The following is a 27,977-nucleotide window of genomic DNA, read 5'->3' as shown; positions in this document are numbered from 1 at the left end:
GGGTTTCCATTAATACCTCTTCCGTCAATTGATTTCATGTTCTGAGGCTATGAAACCCCATGACCCCTCGAAAACACCCAGCATAACAAATTACATATCTACCACGAATAGTAAGATCGTCGGCTATAGGTTCTTTTATCGAGCTAGCGACAAGACCACCCTTAGTAACTCCTGTTCGTTAGCTTAACAATTGTGTAAGTTCAGTCGCCAATACTCTACTTGTTGGAAACTCCTTGAAGACGTTAACTGCTTTATAACTGCCATACCAGCTTAAATGGCTTTGTGCTAGTTTTCTTCGTGTTTTAAAATCTTCAGTAGGAATACGCTCTCCATTAAAAGGTATTGCGCTTGTTACAAGATTTTATATTACTTTTGTTTCTGTGCTAGTATGACTCAATAGATGTTAGTGTGCTGTTAGTTTTATTAGCTCTATATCTAAGCGCTACTTGATACTGCAATAACAGAAAAAAGAATGTTTGACTGTTAAAAATAATGTTTAGGAATACAAATACAAACAAGTTATGATAACATCAATATCCCTTTGGCATGTTTGCTAAAAGTAGCCTATTTAATGGTGTAAACTCTTTTACAAACCATGTCTAACTCTTTCAACACATAATGCTGCATAACCGATTTAAACAACAGAACAAAACACATGTGAGCTTCGACAGCCAATGTTAGTAACGTCTCATGACCAGCGTGTTATCTAGCACTCATAGCAAGAACATTAATTAATAAATCACGTATTGCTGGTATTTGGCTGGTGTTTTTGATTGTCTTGTTCTGTGCCATGTTTCGTTTTTAGGAAATTGGATAGTGTCACTTGTACCATTTTGCTGAGCTTTAGCCAGTACATCTTAGTTTTGTAATTCAGGTTCACCATATACCACCGTCTGCGAATCGTTATTACGAACAGCAGACTGTGTTTTAGATGTGCCAACTGCTTCAGTACCATGACTGTACCAAGGTGTGTACTGAGTTTAGATTCAACTACTGGTTTTAGATCAATCCTGTTGCGACGAACAGCATGCTCTCCCATCTTGCTTGACACCAGATATGATTGATCAGAGAGTTAATGTAGAACTCGTCCTTGCTGCCACTTGTTTTTGAAATTGAAAGTCTCGTAGCTACACTTGCGACCCCATAGCTAGCTGTGGAAGATTTTTCTGTTTTGTTGTATTAGGCCATTTCTGAGTTTTGAGCTAATTTTGGCCCATTTGCTTGATAGCCTCAGAGTTAAAGGCGTCATCAGTTGGAAGAATGGAGCGTGTTGAATGTCCAAACATTTGTTGTGGTAGTGTAGAGTCTATCTCGGCAGCAAGTATGGTATTTTAGTATGGTAAGATATGGGTCCTCTGCTCTTTGCATGAACTTTTTGATGATCTTCACCGCAGCTTCGGCCTTTCCATTAGATTTCTGGTGGCCTGATGATGAGGTTATATGTACCAAACCCTGCTCTTTGCTAAAAAACTGCTTTTTGCTTAAGTGGACTGTGGTGCGTTAACAGATTACATTCTGTGACTCTGTACCTCTGATGTGCTCACATTCAAAAGAGTCTGAATAGTAATCTACTAAGACAAGGTAGTTTTCCCTTTGGGATGGGTAAGTCAAGATATATATCCCAATTTTGAACTGTGTTTTTTGGGTATGTCATGATGTTATATCGTTTCAGGTGACCGTGCAGGAACATCTAGGGCACATGTTATGTTTTTTCTATGATATCCTGAGCCATTTTGGCCGAAATATAGCAGATCAGGCCCTCCTGATTATTGCAACAGATACCGTGATGGCTTGTGCGCAACTTGTTCAAGATATCAGTTCGAGCTGCAGCTGGGACAACACTTTGGAAACCTCTGTATACCACACCATCTGTGTTTAGTAAACCAAGTGTTTTAGTAAATTATCTGGGCAACACTTAAGGAATGGATGTAGTAACACTACGAAACCGTCGCAGATGATGATGGCTCCTGCATTTTAACATGCAATCAGGTTTATAAAGTTGGATTAGCTGGATTAGCGCATTGAACCAAAAAATATAAATGCCTCAAAGACGCTGGAGGATAGCAGGTATTTGTATTAATCATAGCAGCAGAAAACAGACACAGTCGCAAAACACTTTAGTTAAGTAATAGGTAACGCTCCATGACTCACAAAATTACCCACCTGGCAGTTGTCTCCTTTTCTTAGAGAAAATGAAGTCATCCATAAATCTGTCTTATGGGAGCTATTGCTTTATGAGTAGTGATCCTACTACAGCTAGTTTAATGCATTAAAGTTGACAACAGTGGTATTAGAAAGTGTCTCTTCATCTTCAATTTGGAAGAGTTATGTCAAGGTCTCCAGTTTATGAGTTTTTTGTAGTAGTCATGTGATGGTTTTTGATGACGAGATCACTGCTAAGGGTTCATGAAAAGAGATTGATGTTTGTTTTCAGCATATTGAGAAAATGGTCTTTGAATAATCTTGCCTAATAGTGTAAAAAGTGTTAAATTTTTATTGGTCTATAGATATATAATGAAAACTATTGTATTCACAGGGCTTACACAAACCCTTTTTTGGTTTCAACTTCTTGAGCAATTCCAAAGAATGTTGATCTATAATTCACTAATACCCTTTGGGTTGAAATGTTTTTTATTGTTGACGAATAATATGCACAATCTAGAATTGAAAGCAAACTCTAGGGTGAACTTCCAATCATTCGATTTACTTTTGACCAAAGGATATTCTCATCACGAATGCTTGTTTAGCAGATACATTATAACTAGTAGTAATAACTTTATGTAATATTAGCTTAACACAGAGGATACATATTAAATTTAACTTTAATGTTTTGTGTAAAATAACTAGTATATCAATTTCAAATCTGCCATGACCTGCTGCCAGAATTATATATGAGAGACCATACCTTATTAATAATATAGTTAGTTGTTATACCTTATTTTCATATATTCAGTTATCATTATTCTCATTATTATGGTTATTATTATTCTGTTGTTGAATTAATTTGATTCCGGTACTTTCTCACAGCTCATTTCTTCTGCAACACAATCACCAGATGGAATACTATGCACCTCCAAGGTGTGATCTTAGCTGTCTTTGTTATAATCACATTACTAGCTGACTACTTGGCTCCTTCTTTACCACCAGTTTTTTCATATTCAAAAGGTTCAATGGATCTGTATGGCAGCGCTGCCAATGCTACCAGCCCTAATCCTAGTGGTAGTGGAGAATTGCCTATCTATGTAGGCTACATCGGATGTCTTCTCGCAGCGCTGTTATTCGGAAGTAATTTCATACCCGTCAAGAAATTTGAAACAGGAGATGGTAAGTTAGTCATTAATAAGAATATAAATCTTTTGTGTAGCATCATAAATTTAGGGCCCAGTAGATCTTTAACATAGGAAAAAATAGAATATATTTCAAATTTTGTATATCTTTTCAGCATATAGATAGTGCTGCACGATAAAACGATATTGCACAGTAGGTGTTGATTTTAAATGGGACGATATCATTTTGGGGCATTTTTTACGTCAATTTTGTCATCGAGTATATCGAGGTTTTCGATATCATGTCAAAACGATAAGTATCTGTGTTTAATTGGCAGAAACAACATCGATTATCTCTGGCTTTCGTGACTCAATATCGGCACAGCACTAGTTCCTGAAAACTTATTTAGGAGCCCGCGAATTTCCTTTATCTTTGAGAATCCTCTAGAAACGGACCGGCTAGAAAGAACGAGTGTCTTAAAGTTAGAGAGACAAGACAACTCCTAATTTTTGTATTTGGCCACGATTATCGACCTTGTATTTATGTTTTTTATTGTGAAACGGCACGATAATCTATATCGAGAGAGCATAACTCCAAGGTTTCGATACTGAACGATATCGATAGCTCACAGGCCAATATATCGTTTTGGCATGTGGTGTAATATCGCACAGCACTACATATAGATATTGTGTAATAGGATCATAATGGAACTACTTACTATCACATTTGGTGCATGGGGTGCTGTCATCACCATGAGCAAAGTTTGCATCTGCTCTGAATTACAAAAACTTTGTATGCTGATGTTTACAGGTGTCTTTTTCCAGCTGATTCTCTGTATTGCTATCTGGCTTCCTTCGGTCATACTTAATGCTATCAGAGGATTTCCACGATTCTGGCCATTTGCCATGCTTGGAGGTTTCATCTGGTGTACAGGTAGCTTTCTAACTTCTCATCGGTTTTTGCAACCACATTCACTTTTATCGATGCGCCTTTTACCCAATAATTAGACAGGCTTAGATTTTAGAGGTTAGAATATATCTCTGTTATAAATTATCAATATAATATCACTTATATTTGGCTAATAGTACTTAATAATATCACTTAAATAATACAGTCAGACCTCTACATACAAGTGCCTCAACATACAAGAAACTCGAGATATGAGCTGACTTTCGAGCAAGTTCCTTCTTTGAGATACTAGTAATCCCAAAGATACGAGCATTCGAGCCAGTTTTTGATGGCTACTAAGTGGTCAAGTACGCGAGAGGCAGCTTTCAAGAACAGCATCGCTTGGTCTTTCTCCACGAATCAGTTTGACAAAAGTTTTCAAATCTTGGCTAAAAGTTATAGTGAACACGAGGCAAAACCGCTCAACCAAAATCATAGTATCATAGCTCGCCAGGTGTTCATAGTATGGTAACGGATTAATTTGTACTTAGTGATTTTATATAGGAAATAGTGCCTTGAGACACAAGTAAATTGGCTTATGAGCTCAGACTCAGAACGCATTAAGCTCGTATGTCGAAGTATGACTGTATACATAAATAATATAACTATTATCTCTTACTATTTGAATAGCAGACAAATTTATCTGCATCATTTTTCGCATTTGATGGCTTTTTTGTTACCAGATTAATATTACACCAGATGTCTGTTGGCAGGAAACATGATGGTGGTCCCAATTATACAGTGCGTGGGTATGGCAATGGGAATACTCATGTGGGGCACAATGAACTTAATTACTGGCTGGGCAAGTGGACGGTAAGATGGAATCCTTGGCCGCCCTTTTTCTTTTCTAGCCTTTTCTTCCCCTCTCTTCTCTTGAACCGCTTGCTCCTTTTTTTCTTTCTTCAAATCTTTTTTCCCCCTCTTTATACTCCTCCCTTCTGTTCTCCTCCCTCCTCTTACTTCTCCCTTCTATTCTCCTCCCTCCTCTTACTCTTCTGTTCTCCTCCCTCCTCTTACTTCTCCCTTCTATTCTCCTCCCTCCTCTTACTCTTCTGTTCTCCTTCCTTCTCTTACAGGGAGGGGGGGGTTAACGATGTTGATGCATATACAAAATAACCTGGTGACCCTATAGCCTTAGTGAGTTCTGCTGCTGATGATTTCTATCAATAGTTATGGTAAATCAGAAACTAGTTGTCGCTGATAGACAATGTGTGTTCCTTATCAACAAGAGTTGTGATTGCCCTTCAGTTCCACATGATCAGGTGTCAAAGTACGAGGGTTAAGAATAAATGCCAAATTTTGGCTTTGTGCCAATAAAAGCTATCATGAGAGCGTTTCTTGGTTATATAATGCAGATCTCGGTTCTTTTGTTGTATTCTGTTATATTACAGTAACTGATCTACTTTCTCTTATTATGTAATAGATACTGGTGCTATGTGTTATATAGTGCTGCTTTTCAACTGATTCGAACCAGCTGTAATTTGGCTCTTGCTGAGAAAGGTTTGTCTTGGTGATCACAAGCTGTTTTGGCTCGGTCATAATGCTAGTAAAGTTATCAGACTTGATAAATGTGTAGAAAGACAAATATAGATGATAAGTGAGAGTAAATCTCTTGGAAGGATATATAATGGTATGTAACAAAAGAACAAAGACTCGCATTACATAACGGTGCAATATTCTCAGCTCAAAAGCAATAGGGTTGAATTATTACTAGTTGAACCTTTAAGGTCTATTATTACTAGTTGAACCTTTGAGGTTTATTATTACTAGTTGAATTTTTTAGGTTTATTCAGCGGAGGGATCTATGAGTTTACTTAGTTTTAGGTTTCATCTATGGCTGAAATAATGTTCATCTCTTCTGTCAACCACTGAGGTCAATAGCATCTTTCTACTGACTGATATTGTAGGTAGATTGGTTAGCTGTTGGTGATTGACTAATTAAATTAATGGTTTCTATCAATATACAACTAAAATTCTTCTTTTTAAATTAAATTGAAGCATGACTCTTCACTTAAATTGTTGCATCAGCGTGTAAGATGCCAAATGATTTAAATATTTTACTGTGCAGGCTTATACAACAAATATAGTAGGCTTCCATTGGTAATTATTCGTGTTGTTGAGGCCTGAGGCTACAGTATATGAACTGGATTCATAGCAGTATTCAGTCCTAATAACACAATTCTTTATGTCAAACAGATTTGGCTGGTTTGGACTCGATCCAGAGATTCCAGACAATACTCTCTTAAACTACTTTGGGGTCTGCACTTGTGTCCTGAGGTTAGTATGACACTCTTTCTCATGTACTGGGTTTTATGGTTCTAATGGGTTTGGAGTTTCTTTTTCTCCGAATTATAGAAAGGATAAAGTTCAAATGCATTCGACGCCATTTCGCTTTGCTAAATTTGTGCAGTCATTTTCGAGGAGACTACTATTCCACATTACAGAACCGCTCACTGCGGATGGATTTGAATTGATAAAACCCGGCTGAGCTCTCCCTAGTGGGGGTAAAAAATTCAGCGCATTTCATCACACCTCCAACCGGGTCTCTTCTAGCTACTTGCTGCAAACAATGGGTTGCTCATATGATGACGATGAGATGATTACCTTTTTATTTATATTATTACCTTATTTATAAAATAACTGAATCTACTGATTGTGCGGATTCCTACTGCATTAGTGCTGACCTCTTCCTAGGTTGAATTCTTCTAGCATAGAAAAAGCTTTTTAATAAAAGCGATTGTTATTCATGTGATCTTTGAAGTAATAACTGTATAGCAAGTAATAAATTCTGTTGCTCTATTGTAATATAGAAGGCAGCAATAAGGAAAACAGAATGAAAATTATGATCAGGTGTCCTGGCTGAGTTAGTGCAACGAGTGTATAAAGCGTGAATTGAAAAGCGACCATGACCCGAAAGCCAGTCTACTTTAACAAGTTCTGTTTCGAGGAGTACATCGCTAGTGTAGGAAAGATAGATATCGTGCAACTCTAAATTGTTAGAACGGTAGGGTGCAAATTCATTGACAGAGGTAAACTCCAAATCCATTCGAAGCATGGAAACCCAGTAATGGTCTGTTTATCGCTGTAACCCTGGGTCAACATAAGTTTGTCAATCTGCTCATTAATACGTTTATGAGTTAAATATAAACGGCTTTATACATGTATATATTTATTGTTTTCTCATGTTCTATGCTATAGGGCTAGACCAACATGTATCCTTAGTCATTAACTAGTCCTCTAAAGCGTGTGCTATATAGGGATCATTTTGTATAAAAATATGTACCAGATAAAGATATGAAATGTCAAAGTGTGTGGTGCTGGCACTGATCCATTTTTACTGATAGTAGTTGATAAGCTGTCAGCTATGCTCTTATCTGGCATCAGTTGTATATCAGTGATTGATATAACCTCTAACTCCCCTACTCCTTCACCAGAGGTGTTTATCTCTCACATGAGTAGCACTCAGACCAAAGCATTCTTACCTGCTCTAGATTATCATCATTTGAAGATGGCCTCTGGCTCTTGAGAACTTCAGTATAATATCATTTAAATGCCATAAATAATCATATTCTCTGTTATGTCACCTGTTTAGTGGTGTCAGTGGATGAGTCCTATGCTAATTTAAACCACCTACCAATATAAATTAACCTTCATTTCAGTTTGTATCTTCAGTTGGCGGAAGATATATTGGCAGCTCTCTCATATCTCCTTAACAAAATAACAGCTATATAAATTTATGTAGCAATGGTCTATCTATTACAGCGGTGTTATGGTTGCTCTCATTAAGCCACATGTTGGAAACCCAGATGATAGCTCAGCCTCTTCTCAGCAAGTTCTTGTCAATGAGAGAGAGTCCCTCATTCCTCCCTTCTCTGGTGATCCAGTGAGTAATCTTGCTACTGCAATTTGATTGGCTATTCAGTTAATCCTGCTGATCATATTGGCTGATCAATATATTCTATGCTCGACTAGATATAATCATGTTCATTTTGGTAGATCACTAAGGGATAATGTAGTCGAAAGGGTTGGCCACTGAATAAATATTTCTAAGTGCTCAAATCTTTTAACAGAGCTGGCTAGAATCAAATGCCGAAAATTATCATTGTTCCGTATAAAGTAAAACCTCTATTTGAATGTCATAGGGCTGTATTTTTTAACCCTTCCCTTGTGGCATTTAAGTGGCGTTTAATTAGAGGTGGTGTTCAAATAAAGGCTAGCACTGTGTTTTTCGACTAACTCGTCAGGTCTGTTGAAAGTGATAAATTTAACCCTTTGACAGGCGAAGCAATGCTAATGGTGCCTATATTTTACACTCTCTTTGGGCGAATATTTTGCTGATATTAATGCCGTCGACCTCAGCATTTTTCTAAAACATTTTTTTTATTCATCAAAGCATCAGACTGAGTCGAACAAGGAACTACTTTGATTATAAAATATTAGCGTGGTACTGTTATTAAGTATTTCAATGGTGCCACTTTCAAAGTTTTAAAGAGAAAAAAAGATGTACAGCTTTAGAGTAAGAAAACATTTGGTTTGGTTTGGTTTGGTTTGGTTTGATTTTTATTGCGTAATAATAACATGATAATATGAGTAAAAAATACACAGAGTAGCAATAGGACATGCCAGATAGCCAGAGGCTAGAGTCAAGGCAGCCCCAGCAAGCAGTAGGAAAAGAAACAGAATCAGCGATAAGCGCACACTCCGGAGCACCAGAGTCAGGAAGGACAGTCCCAGGACGCCCACAGGCGCTCTACCAACTTCGCCTTCAGCTGACCCGGAGCAGAGCCCGCACAATCACTCAAAAATTTATTATATAATTTCATTGCACTAAAAAATATCGATCTCTGTCCCTTAGAAGACAAACACTTTTTCAACTTTAATTGATTTTTACTTTTTAAACGGGTATCTTGACAATGATCTATCATAAAATCTTGCAACTCTTCCATGGGGAAAGAATTTGTTAAAAACATTAGCAGGCGATACTGGAATAAAATTTCAATTGGCATTATTTTTAAAATTTTAAAATTTTTGGAAACTGTTTGATTTGGTTTAAAATTGAGTATTATTCTGATTGCCTTTTTTTGCATGATTAAAAGTTTGTTTAAATCAGTTTTGTTGCCGTGGCCCCAAAACTCGATTCCATAAATTAAAAGAGAATAGAAAAAACTGTAGTACAAATTGATCATGGTTGATTTGTCTAGGTAGGGGCGAATGAAACGTAATATTAGTAATATGTAATTAAGTTTTTTGATGAGACTTTGGATGTGTTTTTTAAAAGTCAAGTTGTTGTCTAACGTGATACCTAAAAATTGAGTCGAATCTTTGATTTGTAGTTGAGAATTGTTTAAAGAAAGGCTTAGATTATAATTTTGAGTGTTTTTAGACGGATTTTTGAAAACTACTTGAAATGTTTTACTGTTGTTTAAAATGAGTCTGTTTGATAGGCACCATTCATTAATAATATTTAATTCCTCTTGGAGTTTAGAATTATCTGTTGAAAATATATTGGTGTCATCTGCGAATAAAATACAATCCAAAGCAGGTGCAGCATTTACTAAGTCATTTATAAAAATTAAAAATAAGAGGGGTCCTAAAATTGATCCTTGTGGGACACCAATCGTAATTGCCCTCATTTGCGAACAATCAGTATCTGTTTTGGTAAATTGAAATCTATTTTGGAGATAACTTTGAATAAGAGAGGAAGACTTTACACTAAAATTGTAGTAAAAAAGTTTGTCAATTAAAATTTTGTGATTAATCGTATCGAATGCCTTTGAAAAATCCAAAAATACGCCCTGAGTTATATTACTTTGATCTAAATTAGTATATAAAAATTCCATTAGACTGTTTATTGCTGTAGTGGTGCTTTTACCTTTTCTAAAACCAAATTGTTTAGGCGACAAGATGTTATTGGTTTCTAAAAAATCCCGTATTTGCAAAGACAAACATTTCTCTAAAATTAAAAACATACATGTTTTTAATGTTTAGAGACGTTTTAAAGTTAGAATACGCCATAACAACGGCCACTATTACGCCGTATGTTGTTTATGAAGAGTATTCTCATCATACATCAGAACCTCTTAAAATCGGCAGGTAAGCTTGTAAACAACATTATGGACAAATCTGAAAACAATGGATATGATTTAGCCCTTGGTGACTTTGAATCAGGGTGTAGTTTTGATGATTGTGACGATTGATCTTTTCAGGTACACCGTCATTAAAACCATAGCAACCATTACAGCAACAACAAAAATTAATTTTATTGATGTAACCGAGTCATTGTTAGTACTATTTCGTGGACACTTTTCTACTGATCACTTTCCGTTATGGGTTTGCAAAAATCAAAAGAGGTCAAAGTGGTGGACAAATAGAGGTGGCGTTCAAATAAAGGTGGCATTCAAATAGAGGTTTTCCTGTATTTGATGTCTTATGGCTCCACGGGTTAAATTGCTGTGTTTTGAATCACTAAATTTGCGTTGTGTAAAATGTTGACAAAATATTGCATTTACTTTCAATAAGTTGTCTGACCAAACACGATATTCAATTGCTTTTTCCTTACTGAAGCTATTTACTTGCAAACTTTTACATTTTGGCTTCATTAGTGAGAAGTTTAGGACCAGCTACCATGTGGCTGCCTTGAGTAGTAAAGAGCTTCTCATCATATGTCATCATTAAGTCTTGTAACTTCTAAACAATATCAGTCAGCAGCTCTGTACAATAACGCTTATATCAGTAAATCACTGCATATTTCAAGGATCTCTGCTGCATAGCTTACTTAATAAGATAGCAAAGCACAGAATGAAAATGATAGTAACAAATGATGTTTTGCCTCAACCACAGAAACCAGTGCAATTGAGTGTAAATACATCAGGTTATGCGCTATAAACTAAACCTATATAATTACGAAACCATTTAGACACTCCATATATGTACTGTATTCCTTGCACACTTTGCAGAAAAGCGCTCATAATTTGAGTTTGATTGATTCACTTGGTGTAAGAATCATGGAACTTGTTTACATTTACAAAGTCTATTTCACACCGGTTTGTGAATGTCTGAACTGTCTCAGATGCGTAGTATGTACTTGTAAAGACTAATTGGGCTCAACTCCAAGAGTGAATGTCTGAACTGTCTCAGATGCGTAGTATGTACTTGTAAAGACTAATTGGGCTCAACTCCAAGAGCGAATGTCTGAACTGTCTCAGATGCGTAGTATGTACTTGTAAAGACTAATTGGGCTCAACTCCAAGAGTGAATGTCTGAACTGTCTCAGATGCGTAGTATGTACTTGTAAAGACTAATTGGGCTCAACTCCAAGAGTGAATGTCTGAACTGTCTCAGATGCGTAGTATGTACTTGTAAAGACTAATTGGGCTCAACTCCAAGAGTGAATGTCTGAACTGTCTCAGATGCGTAGTATGTACTTGTAAAGACTAATTGGGCTCAACTCTAAGAGTGAATGTCTGAACTGTCTCAGATGCGTAGTATGTACTTGTAAAGACTAATTGGGCTCAACTCCAAGAGTGAATGTCTGAACTGTCTCAGATGCGTAGTATGTACTTGTAAAGACTAATTGGGCTCCAAGATAACATCAGCCATCAGGTCTTAAAGATGATCTTACACAAAATTTTTAGAGATTTCATCAAAAATCTATAATTTTCTATAATTTGCGATTGTTTTTGATGTTTGAGGTGATCTGACTTCCAAAACGTATTTTTCTTCTGATCGTTTTAACCATGATCAAGTTTTGTCGAATTTGATATCGAAACATCCTGGCAGTCAAATCACCTCAAACATCAAAAATAATCACAAATGATAGAAAAATACCGATACTTTCTGATAAAATCTACTAAAATGTTGTGTAAGTTGATATTTAAACTCACAGTATATCGCAGGTTAATATCTCAACTTTGACTTTTGTACTAGCTAGTGAGAAGTATCTAATGTTTGTTGACACTACTAACTGACTATAAGTAATGTATCCAGTAGACTGTTAGAACCAAGAAATCTCTGGTATCAAGTGGTCAATAGCTGATAGTGATCGCTGTTCGGCGACTGTACATCGCTCGTTAATTCGTGTCTCTGTATACCATCCTATTCACACATATCTTGGGCCACTAATGATGAAGTTTAAAAAAGACAGATATGTCAAAAATTAATTTCATATTACAATTGACCATTTTATAGGAAATTCTATTTGTTTATGTGAAGATGAACGTCTCTCGTGTAAACCTGTGAATCATATTCCAACATGCTTGTAATTTTCTTAGGAAATTTCTGTGTTAAAGTTGCGTGTCACAATTATCTAGGATATACATGTTTAAAATTATGTTTTATGCATGTATAAAACATAGTTTCTATTTTAATGGCTACATACTTTTTACTATAAATCTGGCTGTAGCTCTGAATACTTCCTCAACCAACTTTTATCTGTCCCTAGTCAGAGACGTACCTCACTAGTCAGAGATGTACCTCACTAGTCAGAGATGTACCTCCCTACTCATAGATGTACCTCCCTAGTCAGAGATATACCTCACTAGTAAGAGACGTACCTCACTAGTCAGAGATGTACCTCACTAGTCAGAGATGTACCTCTCTAGTCAGAGATGTACCTCCCTAGTCAGAGATGTACCTCCCTAGTCAGAGATGTACCTTCCTAGTCAAAGATGTACCTCCCTAGTCAGAGACATACCTCACTAGTCAGAGATGTACCTCGCTAAGATGATTACTCACAGAGAGTTTAAAAGCTTGCATGTAAACTTGTTAAAATATTTTCTCAAACATTTATCCAAACATGCATAATGTATGATATTAAATTGGCTCCGCAGATTGATTATTGCGCTAGAGTGTTTCAGACTTAACACAGTTTTCCTTGTCTGACTTACGACTTTCACCTATGACAAATCTGCTTATGGGCCCCTGTTAAATGTAAAGGTCAACTTTTCCCATAAAACAGGTTGTCATAAGTTTGTTCACTGTAAGTTTGTGGAAGAGAAGAGTGAACTGGTTACATGCATTGTAGTTCTCTGTCAATGATGAGGTATGGTATGAGTCTATCGTGTAGCTCTAACTCTCCATTAGCACACCTCTAATGCTTAACTAGTGCTGCCTTGACTAGTGCTGCCGTGTGCCACCCCGGGTCAGCGTGTCATAACATCAGCTAGATCTGTTCTTTCCGTCTTGTGTCTGTCGCTGTGGTACACTCGCTTAATAGTCGGTACGCTTGCGCAATCTATAGTGGTGTAACTTAGTGGTGGCTCTTGGGTCATTCTGTGAATTGGGTACACTATTGGTGACTTTCTCTCACTGTATTAGTTTTAACACACTGTTGTACCTGTCTCTCTGTCAAGGGTTCATATCTCTCTGTTTTTAACTTTAGATAATAGCAAATATTTGTGGCTGTTTTCTCTGTTTTCATTTCTCTCTTGCTTTACATCTTTCTCTCAATGTATCAAACTTATAAATTACCACTTTATCTTCTCTCGGTTAATTTCCATTTACTACAGTTGATAGTCTCAGACTAACAGCTGTTTTGCTGCATATTCATGGCTAGATTACGCATTCAAAAAATGCTGCTATGATAGACTCTCTGGAGTTGTTACACTCATTCTATACAAATATTATATATAGTATAGAGTTGAGCTTTGAATTCTTAATTTTCTCAGAGTTGTAGCTCTCTGTTTTAATCACACTTATGAACATTGAATTTTTATGCGCTGGCAGCCTCCAGCCTATGGATCAGTAAGTGATGCGAAGGAGAATTCAGGCAGGGTGAGGGCAAGGTCAGCTCCAGAGGATCCAGTGGATCATACAAATCCTCTTATTCGCCGCCTTTCTACTTTTCAGCGAAAAATACTGTAAGTTGTGTCGTGGTTTACATGCTTCAGTCCAGCTAGTACTACTTAGTTGTACAGTCAACTCCTGTCGCCTTTTCTTGTATTTCAACTTATACAGTCAACATCTAGTGGTGCTTCAAAGCAGTTTTATATTATATGACATGTGTACTACAGTGAACACTCCAAACCCTTTCGGTATATTTGTTCTTACAGTTATTATACTGCAAGGATTGTTCATACAGAGATGCAATGTTATGTTTCTAGGGGTGTGATACTATGCATTTTATCTGGCTTCTTGTATGGTTTGAACTTTGCTCCAGTCATCTACATAAAGGATAACTATCCTAAATGGTATGGCAATTGTACTGCTGATCCTTGCCTTGTGGAACCCAGTTCCAAAGGTATGTCTGCAAGTCTCATTTTCATCTTCATGTTGATGATCTATTCACACAGTTTGTTTACAACCACTTTTAGTGGGATTGCTATTAGTCACAGCAAGTGATTAGTCACCGTAGATGATTAATTATAGCAGGTGATTAGTCATAGCAGGAGATTAGTCATGGCAGGTGATTAGTCACCGTAGATGATTAATTATAGCAGTTGATTAGTCATAACAGATGATTAGTTACGGCAGGGGATTAGTCAAACCAGGTGATTAGTAATAGTAGGTGATTAGTTACAGAAGGTGATTAGTCACAGCAGGTGATTAGTCGTAGCAGGTGATTAGTCACAGCAGGTGATTAGTCGTAGCAGGTGATTAGTCACAGCAGGTGATTAGTTATAGCAGGTGATTAGTCATTATTCACCGCAAGTGATTAATCACAGTATGTGAATAGCCATGGCAAAAGTCATTTGTTGTTCACTTATGTTGTAATTTAACACTGTCACTTGCTACATGTAAAGTAGCTAGTATCAAATGTTGATGGTATATAGTCACTCAAATAATGACTGAAACATTATACCTCCTGTTATAAATGAGCGTTGTGTCCCCTGCAAACTTTGGATATTGTCTGTTGAGAGAAATTAATTATTTTATTATTGCATGTTTAAATAGGTGAGCAACTCTTGGTGTCGTACAGAACTTCATCTCTTAAAGATTTATGTTATACGGCGTGGCCTTGTAAGTACATACCTCATAGATAAGTCAATATACTTTGCACTCGCTTTTGTAGATATAGACTATGTATTCGCTCACTTCACTGGAATCTTGGTGACAAGTGTTCTCTATTTTACTATATATTGCATCGTCAAGAAAAACAAGCCTGTGGTCTACCCTCAAGTCATACTGCCAGCATTGGCTTCAGGTATTTTAATTTTCATTTGTGTGTAGAACTGAAACTAGCGAATTCCTTCCATTTACTTGAACTTATAGTTGAGATCAGGATACGCTGGATTGAAGTGCATAATGCTTTTTTGTATTTCTCTTACTTTTAAAAACTTGCTGCGATGTGGTTTCAAAACATTTATTGCTCATTTCATGACCTGCGCCACAGCATTTGACCGACTTTGACATATAGCCTTGTAGCCATTCATGAGTCATATTGGAATCTTTTCATTTTTATTTGCTTATTTATAACCACCTTGTTTGTTAGTACATGTAATAATCATATAATATATCTTTATATAATCATATAATATATCGTTACCTATCATCAGATTGCAATCAGTGTTGATCTGGAAGTGTTTTTCAATGCACAAAGTGTTACATGTAGTACACAGTTTATTTAGATGATATTACATAAAAAGCTTAGATCTTACTAAAGGACAGACAACTCCTTTGATTCAGCTCCTCAGGGGTTAGCACTTTGAAATGTCAGCTCAGGCAACTTAGAACATAGAGTGATAGAACATCAGCTGTTAGTTTTATCAAAGTTAAAGATCTACAAATTATGTAGGTTATTTTAAAATACTACTAAATACTAGTATACTAAATATACTAAATACTAAATATAGATGCATTATCTTATGAATATGTGGTTGGTTTTTATTGCACTATTTAATGGTTTTCAAATGAGATGCATATGCTTTGTTAGTACCATTGAGACAGGCAGATCTGTCTCTTATTACGCTATTGGAGGTGTCTAGACTTAGAGTGGCATCTTCTTGCAGGTTTGTTGTGGAGCATCGCTGATATTGGCTTCTTTTTAGCCAATGAAGTCTTGGATGAATCTGTTAGCTTTCCTATCATTAACGCGGTGAGTAGCACAACAACATTTGCAGTTTTCAGCCGTTTTTTCAATGACACACTTGTGTGTAATAGCATGCATATATGTATTGCACAAACCTTAAGCATCAGCCTAATTGGGGAAACTGTACCGTACCAATCATACATTGTGGGTAGCTTTGCACATTGGCAGGATCATTGGTACTCCGTACTCTAACCACACCACGACTTATTTGGGGTGTCACCTGCTATATTTTGTCAGTTCCCTATGCACTCTCACTATTCTCTTTATCGTGCATATGCTACAGTGCGTTAGCCTCTTACATCACTTGTACATTGTATTGTGGGTAATTTATTATTGTTATATTGTTTATTCACACTGCATGTATTCCATCGCATAATAGCTCAAGTAGCACACCTGTATGAACCTTCCATATTTGTGCTAGCGTAACGTAAGGATATCTCTTACAGGGACCAGGAATTGTTGCCTCCATGTGGGGAGTGCTTTTATTTAAAGAGATACAGGTATGTAAGAGCATCTGACAATGAATAAATTACACTATGAAATATTTAGTGACCCGTTGTATGAGAGTTATCCCATTTCTACTTGTGTAAATTAGAATCATGGACATACCAGTCTGGGTATGCTTGGAGTGGGTGCTTTTATGGTATTCTTTCAGTCATACTTATAAGCCACAAGAAAGGTTTTGAAGGCCATTTTATCATAATGCATTTGTATACAGCTTACCTAGAATGCTGTTATCCTAAATGACTATTTTATCACAATATATACACTATTAGCCGAATGTCCAGCTTTGTACAAGTAATAAAAAACAGCTTATAAACATTACCTTACCTCCTACATTACCTTTACACTGCATTACTTGCAACTGTTTATAAGCTGTTTTTATTACCTGTGCAACGCCGGGCATTCACCTAGTGAGGCCTGCGGGCAATCATTCTATGTGACCCAACATCGTTATACGTATTTTAACCGATGTAATGAATATCGTCAACATTATTGTCTGCTGTGCTCAGTTGAATGCCGTAGTCTAATGGATAAGCTCGATGTCTCCAAAACTCGATGCCTCTGCAAAACAGATATTTCGTTACTAAAACTTTATCAGTACAACTGGACAGAACAACAGATTCTGAAATTTTTATATATGTACTAGGTGAATGCCGGCGTCACCTGGATGATAGAAAGTCTGCACAGAAAATTGATTTCCATTTAACACATACAACAGTTACCATTCTAACTTTTAAACCTCATATCATGAGAAAAGTGTTTTATGCTGCTCAAATAAATTAAGAGAAAAAATAAAACAGCTGTAAAAGTGTTTAAATGTAAATGTGAAACAATTAGCAAGTACAGTCAAACATGGATAACTCGAACTTCACGGGACCGAGCGAAAGTGTTCGAATTATCAGAGCGTTCAAGTTATCAGAGCACTGTCACAAGTCCATGTATTTACTTATTTATTAGTAGATACATGTACATATACAAACTATAATATAAATCAAAAGCACAAATGGCTTGTTTCAAATTAAATGCTTCTAATGTAAAGTTTAAAACGTTTTTATCAAAAAGTATAGAGATTTTTCTATCACTTGAGATTGGTTTGTTGTTTGAGGTGATGTTATTGCCAGGACGTTTGACCTAAACACAGAATACATGTACGTTCAATAAGTATCCATTCAAAAAGCGTGAGTGATAGAGTGATATACAATGTACCGTAAAACCTCGTAAGACTTCTAATTGAACTGCCTCGGAGTGTTGCTCTTAACAAATACCACTTTCCTTGCTTCTGAAGGGCGATCGCTAAGCGGATGTTTGGTATAAATCAAATTTCACCAAACCTTTAGAAAAGTCGTTGACAAAAATATTTTGCCGATGGTGGTAACAACGACGCTTATGAATTACGAAAAGTTGAGGTTTACCTCTATGGCTTGGAATAAAGTGATTTTCTAAAGCGATAACAACCGTTTCGGTAGTCGTTGGGCAAAAAACAGTTCGAGTTAACAGTGTTGAGTTCGAGTTATCTATAGCAATTTATCATTGCGTGGGAACGGACCGAAGAAACCGTTCGAGTTAACCATGTGTTCGAGCTATCCGTGGGCGAGTTATCCATGTTTGACTGTAATTGCTAAATAATGTTCGTTTTCCTACGATTACAATGAAAAATGATTTGGTAATGATACATTTAATACAAGCTGAAAAAAATATCATGAATATGTTGAATTGATATCAATTAGTGCATACAAGTTTGTGGATAAAAAGGTTACTGTAGCAGTAAAAGCTAGCCATCAAAATTTCGAATACGACGATACTGGTACCTCTGGACACTGGTACAAACGTAAAAATGAGGTATCAGATTGTCTTTATTTGGAACTTTGTTTGACCGAACGGAGAGAGAGAATGTGGAGGCTATTCCTACTCGAGATAATACAATTTTCCTCATGAAAAGCCCTTACAGATTTAGCGATTGAATCTTTTAAAAAACTGGAAATAAGAGTCTAATGGCATATTTTAAAAATACAAATTAAAAAAATAGGTAGTAAAAAAAATTAGCTTCTAAAAAATTTCAAAAAAATAACAAACACAAAAGGTAATGTTAATTAATAATAACAAGTGTACAATCAGCATGTGCAATCAAAAAAAGGATATAAAGTGAATAGTGAAAGCGATTGGAATGATGAGAACGGCTTAGCCTTGTGGTTACGGGCTACTTGTTAGTAGATTTGAGATTTGCAGTACGAAGGTGATTTTTAGTTGCTAAAACTTTATCGTTCTACCTGTACAGACGAATGACAGACGACAGACACACAGTGAGATTTATATACAGTAGACACTCCTATAATGTATACATCTTATAATGTATACCTCTTATAATGTATACCTCTTATAATGTATACCTCTTATAATGTATACCTCTTATAATGTATACCTCTTATAACGTATACCTCTTATAATGTATACCTCTTATAACGTATACCTCTTATAATGTATACATCTTATGATGTATACCTCTTATAATGTGTACCTCCTATAATGTATACATCTTATAATGTATACCTCTTATAATGTATACTTCTTATAATGTATACATCTTATAATGTATACCTCTTATAATGTATACCTCTTATAATGTATACCTCTTATAATGTATACCTCTTATAATGTATACCTCTTATAATGTATACCTCTTATAACGTATACCTCTTATAATGTATACCTCTTATAACGTATACCTCTTATAATGTATACATCTTATAATGTATACCTCTTATAATGTATACTTCTTATAATGTATACATCTTATAATGTATACCTCTTATAACGTATACCTCTTATAACGTATACCTCTTATAACGTATACCTCTTATAACGTATACCTCTTATAACGTATACCTCTTATAACGTATACCTCTTATAACGTATACCTCTTATAACGTATACCTCTTATAACGTATACCTCTTATAACGTATACCTCTTATAACGTATACCTCTTATAACGTATACCTCTTATAACGTATACCTCTTATAACGTATACCTCTTATAATGTAAATTCCAGATAATGTAAAAAATCATGTGAAGTTGTTGCTTCCGACTGCGTAAAAAGATTCCATATAACGTTAAGTGTCAAGTCGGGTGAGTTCTCAATTCGATTTGAACATTAATCTATCTTGCTGCGCTTAACAAAGAGAAAGCGACAAGCGTATAGTGTTATACCTAATATATACATACTACATTCGCAACAATCTAGTTCGTCGTGATAGATGTGTCGACAAAACCAAGAATAAAGTAGCTGCGCGTTGTTCATGAATACAAAGGCGATCGATTGGTGCAGGTGCTACAGCATTGGTCCACCAATCCAAATATCATGAGTTGGAGTATCGTCAAAATTTTTCTTTTATCCTAACCTTGTCCCACCGAATACAGATAGACGACGAACAGGTAGCACCGCTTTTTTGTAAAATATTCTGTTGTTTTGCTTTCTTGTAGACGCTTAAAATGTTTGTTATCAGTTTTACTTTGAAGATTACACTTTGCTGTTTAGAAAAATAACAAATCGTTTTGAATGAACGTCAAAGATATGCGCTCCCCATCAACTTTTTGTAGAATTACTGCTATAATGGTCTATAATAACCAGTGAGAATGATCATAAGAAGGAGGAAAGTCGTCAATGTAAAATAATAATGCTGCAGTCATGGTACAGCCTACTAATACAAAAGTCATATCAAGTCTTTTCCTTTTTTGTATGCCCAAAGAAGTGAGTTCAGAAAGATCTTGGAACTGATTAGGCAATTTACATGTATTTCACTTATCTTATAACGTAAAATCCCTATAACTATATATATTCCTGAAATGGATTATTTACGTTGTGGGAGCGCGTACTTTATATAAATTTAAGAAACTAAAGTTGACAGTCCACAATAATTTTTATATAAAGCTAGTACCGTGGGAGTCTCATGCGCTGTGAGCCATGTTAATAGGTATGTGCACAATTATTCCACAATGCAGCAAGGTGGTTGAGGGGCGTAGATGGCTGCTGAGCCTAAACATAACTTCAGATGGACATGGCTTTTATTATAATCAAAGTTTTTTTCATGTAGTTGTTTGGTTCCATTCAAGCTAATTGAAGCCTCAATACTATGTAAACTAGGACTTTTAGCATGGTCAAGCTTTCCTGTTTGACTAGACCAATGTGAACTTGAACGGTGTAACACAGCATCTCTAAGAGCAGAGCTACCGGTATATTGTATTTTCTGTATTAGAGAGAAAGCTAAATGTTCCGTATATTTAAAATACCTTTATTGGACAGGTGTCAATGTTTCAGAATTTTAGTGTTTCCTATATTTTATAGTCTAAAAACACTCAACTGATCATTCAAACAGTTTAAAGTTGGGGTACTTTATGGGAAGGAATCCGCCTGACAAACTGTTGTTCATACTCGTTATCAGGAAGAGCAGTTGTAAAAGAAAACTTGTTTGACTGCGTGTGAGGCATCACTTACCAGAGGTGTGAATGCTAACATTAATTGAAGGTGTTTCGAACAGCAACCGTATGAACCAGTCATTTTGTTTTTGACCTGTCAAGTCCAGAGTTGTGTCAGCATAACTCTGTATGTGTTACACTGTTACAGTAGTCATTGGTAATACCAAACAAGTATGTCAAGGTTGTGGTGGGTTTTTCAACAGCCAAGTTAACATTAGCTGGTATGTCTGTTAAGGCTATAATCCTAATTGATGTTTTCATTGTTTGCATAATGCCAGTACATGAAAAGTTAGTTTAGCTCACCTCCACAATTCATACCATAGACATATTAACTATAGTTAATAGTCAATTCATACCATAGACCTATTAACTATAGTTAGTAGTCAATTCATACCATAGACCTATTAACTATAGTTAGTAGTCAATTCATACCATAGACATATTAACTATAGTTAGTAGTCAATTCATACCATAGACCTATTAACTATAGTTAGTAGTCAATTCATACCATAGACATATTAACTATAGTTAGTAGTCAATTCATACCATAGACATATTAACTATAGTTAGTAGTCAATTCATACCATAGACATATTAACTATAGTTAGTAGTCAATTCATACCATAGACATATTAACTATAGTTAGTAGTCAATTCATACCATAGACATATTAACTATAGTTAATAGTATAGTTAACAGATCTATGATTCATACGGATGTTTTGTTCACCTCTGGTTTTTAAAGATGTTTTATTTTTAGGGGCGGAAAAATTTAATCCTTCTAGCCATAGCTTTTTGCTTAACGATTGGTGGCTGCGTTCTTTGTGGACTGTCAAAGTGAGAATACTTCAATGCGCTTAGGCCATCTACCATCATCTCTCTATTATTGTCAGTTACCTCTATTGCTCAAGGTTCCTCCACAGAGGTCTCCTCGATCATTTATGTATAACTTGTTTTTTATTCAAGTTTTTGAGGCTTAGGCTTAGCTTTTGAGCGGTTGACCTCTTTGGGTACTGCTGAACTTGTAGCATGTGCTATTTATATGCTGTTGTGCAATTGTCTTACCCGCTGTCAGATCTTGGTTATTTTGTGTTTTGGCGTTGTAAAGTTTTAATGATTTATTGGTTCTTTATGAAATATATCCTCGAGTTAAATATTGATGATTTTTCTACAAGGTTTTCTGCATAAATTATAGTTCAGGCAAGGTATGGACATTTTTTAATATATTGCAGATTATATTATTCACTATTCTTTATAGTATTATAATTCATATGAAATTTTGTTCAGATAATTTAAAAATACAATGTACACAAAATTCCTGTTGACCCTTCGCTTTGATTATAAGTTCAATCATTATTCACTAGTTGCTTCAGTTGAAAAAGAGCCTGGACCAGATTGACCAATCAGAGAGTGACCATCTGATAATGCAGCAGCGGCATAAACAGCAGCAACAAAAACTCTTACCTTTTACATCCCTAAAATATTGCATTTACACAAGTTTAAAAAGAGGCTAAAAAATTTGCTAACTGCGATTGCATTTTATATCACTAAATTTGGTTAGTTTATGGATTGCATTGCATCATTTGCGAGTCTTGAAAACTCAACGAATATAATGATCAGAGGTGATATAATAGACAACTAAGTATGTGTCATTTGGATAGTCAAAGGTGAATCATATTTCTATATATAGCACAGTTATGACAGCATGTTAGCGAGTCACGGCAGCAATAAATATATTTTTTTAAATCATTAAAGTAGCCATGAATGTATAGATCTGACACATGTACACTATCCTAGCTCACTAGCCTGGAGTGTATGTGTGCAGGTACACTTCCATTATAAAGTTTGTATGGAACACTGCACAGTGTTTGTAATTCTTTCTGTTCATCTGTAATGAAGACCCTAAAGGTCTCCCTCCGCTTGTGAAAAAGCAAGCAGAGTAATGCTAATTCATATTATTATATTATGTTGGTTTTTTTATACACGGTAAGCATTCCCTTCCTGTAGTATAATCTAACAGACGAGTCCAATTTATTTCAAGCTTACCATCTGCTAAAACTGCATATAAAAAAAATGTAAAAAGAATCTTCAAAAAACATTGTTGGAATGGGTCATCCAAAGGTTTGTTCATCAGTATGTATTTTTAAACACTTTTTAAAGACATCGTTTTTGTTTCTACTCCTTTCCCCACTCATTGTGGAGACACCAGTCAGCTGTGTCTTGTGAGAATGCTGGCACAATAGTTGGTTGAAGCACAGGAGCAATAATTATTGTGGTTGGATGGCCTTTCTAACGCTACCAACGGTCCTTGTGTGACTTCAACCATCAACTTACACTCACTACCGAACCCTGGCTGTTTCCTAATTTGTAAGGACACCACACACTAAAACAGTAGTGACTTACTTTTTATTTAAAATTTATTTTTAGCTGGTGAAATATGGCATTGTTTAAATAGGTAATGTTTGGTAAGTCGTACGATTGGTTTATTGCCAAATTTAGGCAAATCATGATAGCACGAGTTTTGCACAGCCCGTGGCTCTCACGCTGCCGTGATCATGACTTTCCCTATCTATAGATAAGTTTTAGAGGTGCTATAATACTGTTTTGTTTAATGCTCCTTGCTTAGAGTCCATCAATGCAGGTTAAAGAAGTGCCTGAGCTATGCTGATGTTTCGTCTTACTCGTTTATCTAAAAGGATCTTTTTCTGCCTCGCCATAAGATAATGTAAAAAGTGATCCATGTTCACGAGCAACATTCAAGAAATGTAGCTTTTAAATGCACTCCTCTCAAACAGAACAACTGGCTCCTAACAAAAATAGTCATCCAACATACGAGAGCACTATTTGGCCGGGTAAAATTAATACCCCATATATGGTACTCAATATATGCCATGGGAAGACAACTCTTAGAGGCTCGTATTGAATGTGTTACAAACCATTCAACAACACACTTAATGGTCTCACCATCTTGGAAACCTCAAATACACGAGATCTTATATACTAAGTTTCTATACAGCGGTAGTGCAGCGACACACCCATATGTGGCACCGCAATGCCATCATGGAAGCAACTGTGTCACTCCCATTCTGTCATGATTCAGTGTCTCTGTTTGGAAGCGAAACGCCTGTACGATGCTCCATCTTTGTGCCATGGAAAGGGTCATGTGTGACCAATAGCGTCACACATGTTCATGCGCATAGATACAGTAATGCTTTTATGTTTCTTCATACGCAGACATATGCCTTGATATCAGGCGTCACACAGCCATTGCTTTACTGTAGCGTCCTATGACAGCATGACATGCTTGAAGCCCAATTGCCATTACACTATTACTATATGGAACTGAGTAGTAGACTCTGTGCTACTCTGCAGACCTGTTGGTATCCTACTAACTTACACAGACTTACTACAACCATTGATAAGATGATAGCTACATGTAGGTTAGAAACTAAAACTATCTGATTGTTGTATGTTGAAGCTGTAATATCAAAGACAAACACATCCATCTTATTTGTGGTACTACTCTATCTGAATTTTAGTGTGAGGAATTTTGCCTTTAGCATGAAGTGACTTCATACTTTATGAGGTCGCTTTTAAACCAACGCTAAAGAAATAACGCAATAATAATTTCTTTTAGTGTGCAGCGGCTTTTTAGTTTTTTTATACTCAGTTTGTTTGCAGCAACTGTATTTATATGAATTCCTTTTTTAACTGTCCAAAACAACAAGCCACTTCCGGAACGCAACTTTACATACCAGTTTCCATTGAAGCCTTATTGCTGCAATCTAATGTTAGCTTGCAAGATGAACAAGCACAAAGTTTTAGCACATTTTATTAAAAAGTGTCAGCATTTTTTTATCATTTTTTATTGTTTTTGATGTTTGTGGTGTTCTGATTGCCAGGATGTTTCAAGATTAAAATTTACAGTACTTAATCATTATCAAAATGCTCAGATGAAGTGAAAGTGCAATAATGACATCTATAGTTGCAAGGAAACTGACAGAATAGCAACGCGTAATGCTGTAACTTGAACACAATAGCTGATACCAACTATAGCAATTATAGCAACTAGTGACATCACTTTGCATGTATTTTTCTTCTGAGAATTTTAATTGCGATCATGTTCTGTTGATTTTAATCTTGAAACATCCTGCCAGTCAAATCACCTCAAATATCAAAAAAAATCACAAATGATAGAAAAATAACGATACTTTCTGATAAAATCTACTAAAATTGTGTGCCAGTTCCTTATAAGACACATTGGTATAGCCACTACCAACACTACATGTTTGATTGCCTGAAGCTTGTTGGATCAGTTAGATAGCGATGCACTCATTGTTACTGCATAAACACTACTTCCACGTCTTCACTTTTGTTCTCCAAGTCATTTTACAAACGAATTGTTATGTTATGTGCGTATTGAACTGGTTTTTACCTGTTACAAAGATCTGTCAGAGTAAAGAACTGTAACACAGAAAAGTATGAAACTGACTGCGTCACCAGTAAATCTTTCTGAAGCACTAACAAAGTTTTGACATTTGTATCTGCGTTAAAATTTGTTTCTTTTAATTATGCTAGAAGCTACTTAATAGGTTTAATTTTTTTCTCTAATACATGACTTTTACCTGATATCTTTTAATAAAAAGCTACTCTGATGTGGAAAAGCAACGAAAAGCTTCAGCGGGTGATTTTACTAGCGAGTTTACTCACAAATGGGTGAAAGCAAACATAAAGAATTTAGTTAATGACACTGAGTACTTTCTCTGCAAGCTCTTTTTTGACTGACTGAAACACATCTTTGGCATCATCCAGGTAGGACTGCAGCTCATCGGTGAGGTCACCTAAAGTCTCCTGAACCTGTAACAGACATCATTACTAATTGCATTGTGTCTCTTCTATAAGTTTGTTCTCAACTGAATGGGAAAGATTTATACTTCACCTCAATAGAATTGCTTTTGTTCATCAATGCTAAAATCAGAGATTACGTGTTTGTCACAATTTCCATTTCCATAACATTTCCATAATTTATTTCCATATTATTTTCATTTCCATAACATTTCCATAACTCATTTCCATAGTTTTTTCTATTTCCATAACATTTCCACAATTTATTTCCATATTATTTCTATTTCCATAATATTTCCATAATTCATTTCCATATTATTTCCATTTCCATAATTCATTTCCATATTTTTTCCATTTTCATAACATTTCCATAATTCATTTTCATATTATTTCCATTTCCATAACATTTCCATATTTCTAAAATAAAATTTCCATATCCATTTCTATAAAATTATGGACATACTTATGTTTATGGAAATGGATATGGAAAAGTAAACATTTTCATAATATGTTTAGCAATCCCTGGCTAAAATAGGTGCAAAAAGAAGTGAAATTTTATAGTGTCTAAATCAAGGCTAATAGGAGGCTTAACAATTTACACTTGTTGTTTAGTTGAAATTTTTTGAAAATAAAATGTTCTCTTTAATCCAAATGTTCACAGTATGGTATTTAGAATAAGTAGTTTAATTGAGGTACATGTGATGCTATTTATTTCTGATTTTTAAAATTTTTTCAATGATCACTCAGTTTTTCCGCTTCATTTATACATTACAGCTTAAGTAGGTGTTTTGAGAGCCAATCCTTCGCGCAAGTTAGCTAAAGAGCCAGATGATGCTATGATAAATATGTGGTCAAATATATGATTAATGCTATGGCTAGAAAATGTTGGACTGAAACTTTTTGGAAAAAATAATCTGGTGCAGGACTTTTTGGCACGATGCTTTTTGTTGAAGGACCTTTTAGCGCAGGTTACATGTTCCGAATTTATCCATTTTTTGTTGTAACGTGGCTCAATAGATTTCAAGTGATAGTGAAAAAAAAATTGTGCATAATGACTACATTTATTTATCTAACAAATGTAGTTCACGAAATCTTTCAATCAAACTTTAGCAATGTGTACGTGAAAATTATTTTTTTAATGTAATCCAAAGAAAACAGTATTATGTGCAAAGGAGAAGTTCCAGGAATAAGATAATGTTTTTACATATTCTTGTTATCATCGTCATGCTAGTTATTTACTGTATATAAGCGTAAATAATTTTTTTAGTATAAAATTAGCAGTATTAAAAAGTTTGAGCCAAAATCTTCTGCTTTAGAAAGTCAGCACCAAAAAGTCAGCGCCAGCAAATCTGTACAAAAGAGTCCTATACCGGAAAACATGACCATTTCAAAAATGTTTTAAAGATTTTTCAATCCTTCTTTGCAAGCAGCTGTAAGATCTCTGTGAGATGTAGGAATTGTACGCTATTGAATGCATAGCTAAACTTTGGAAAGGCTCCGTGTTATTTTAGTATCATCGAATAAACAATTTTAAAGCTCCTTTAAATACATAAAAAGCAAACTTTGAGCAGATAGATATAAGTAGGAGGTAAGTGGTAGGTAGGTAGGTAGGTAGGTAGGTAGAAGGTGGTAAGAAAGTAGTGGCCTATGCATCTATGTATGACCGGCTGATGGGTTCAATTCCAGTTGAATAGAAATATTGATTTCATTTTATTGAATCCATAAATAATTTATTTCATGATTTACACATATTTCACAGCTTTCTGATTTTTTAGGAATTATAATAGTCAAAACATTTATATATGGAAAGTTACTATCACTACTGTTCAAGCTATAAGTCAGAGACTGCACTCTTGGACTTCTGAATCAGTAGTAATGCTTTAGAAATGATGAACTGTTTACCAAATTAAAACTCTA

At 35.5% G+C, this 27,977-nt stretch overlaps 1 protein-coding gene across 1 annotated transcript; it reads left to right on the top strand.

Moving 5' to 3' along the window:
• Positions 1 to 151: 151 nt before the first annotated feature.
• On the top strand, positions 152 to 22,540 carry LOC137405869 (transmembrane protein 144-like). The gene is made up of 13 exons (XM_068092306.1): positions 152 to 339; positions 3,166 to 3,324; positions 4,078 to 4,200; positions 4,929 to 5,028; positions 6,412 to 6,492; positions 7,978 to 8,098; positions 13,238 to 13,255; positions 13,939 to 14,072; positions 14,316 to 14,452; positions 15,224 to 15,355; positions 16,161 to 16,246; positions 16,687 to 16,740; positions 21,976 to 22,540. Exons 2-13 carry the CDS (start codon positions 3,171 to 3,173, stop codon positions 22,054 to 22,056), a joined length of 1,221 nt encoding a protein of 406 aa, XP_067948407.1. The 5' UTR covers positions 152 to 339; positions 3,166 to 3,170; the 3' UTR covers positions 22,057 to 22,540.
• The last annotated feature ends 5,437 nt before the right edge of the window (positions 22,541 to 27,977 follow it).

This window comes from Watersipora subatra, chromosome 10, assembly GCF_963576615.1.
Source record: "Watersipora subatra chromosome 10, tzWatSuba1.1, whole genome shotgun sequence".
Lineage (NCBI taxonomy): Eukaryota > Metazoa > Bryozoa > Gymnolaemata > Cheilostomatida > Watersiporidae > Watersipora > Watersipora subatra.
Note: the sequence above shows the minus strand (reverse complement) of the source record. Positions and strands in the feature narration are given on the sequence as shown.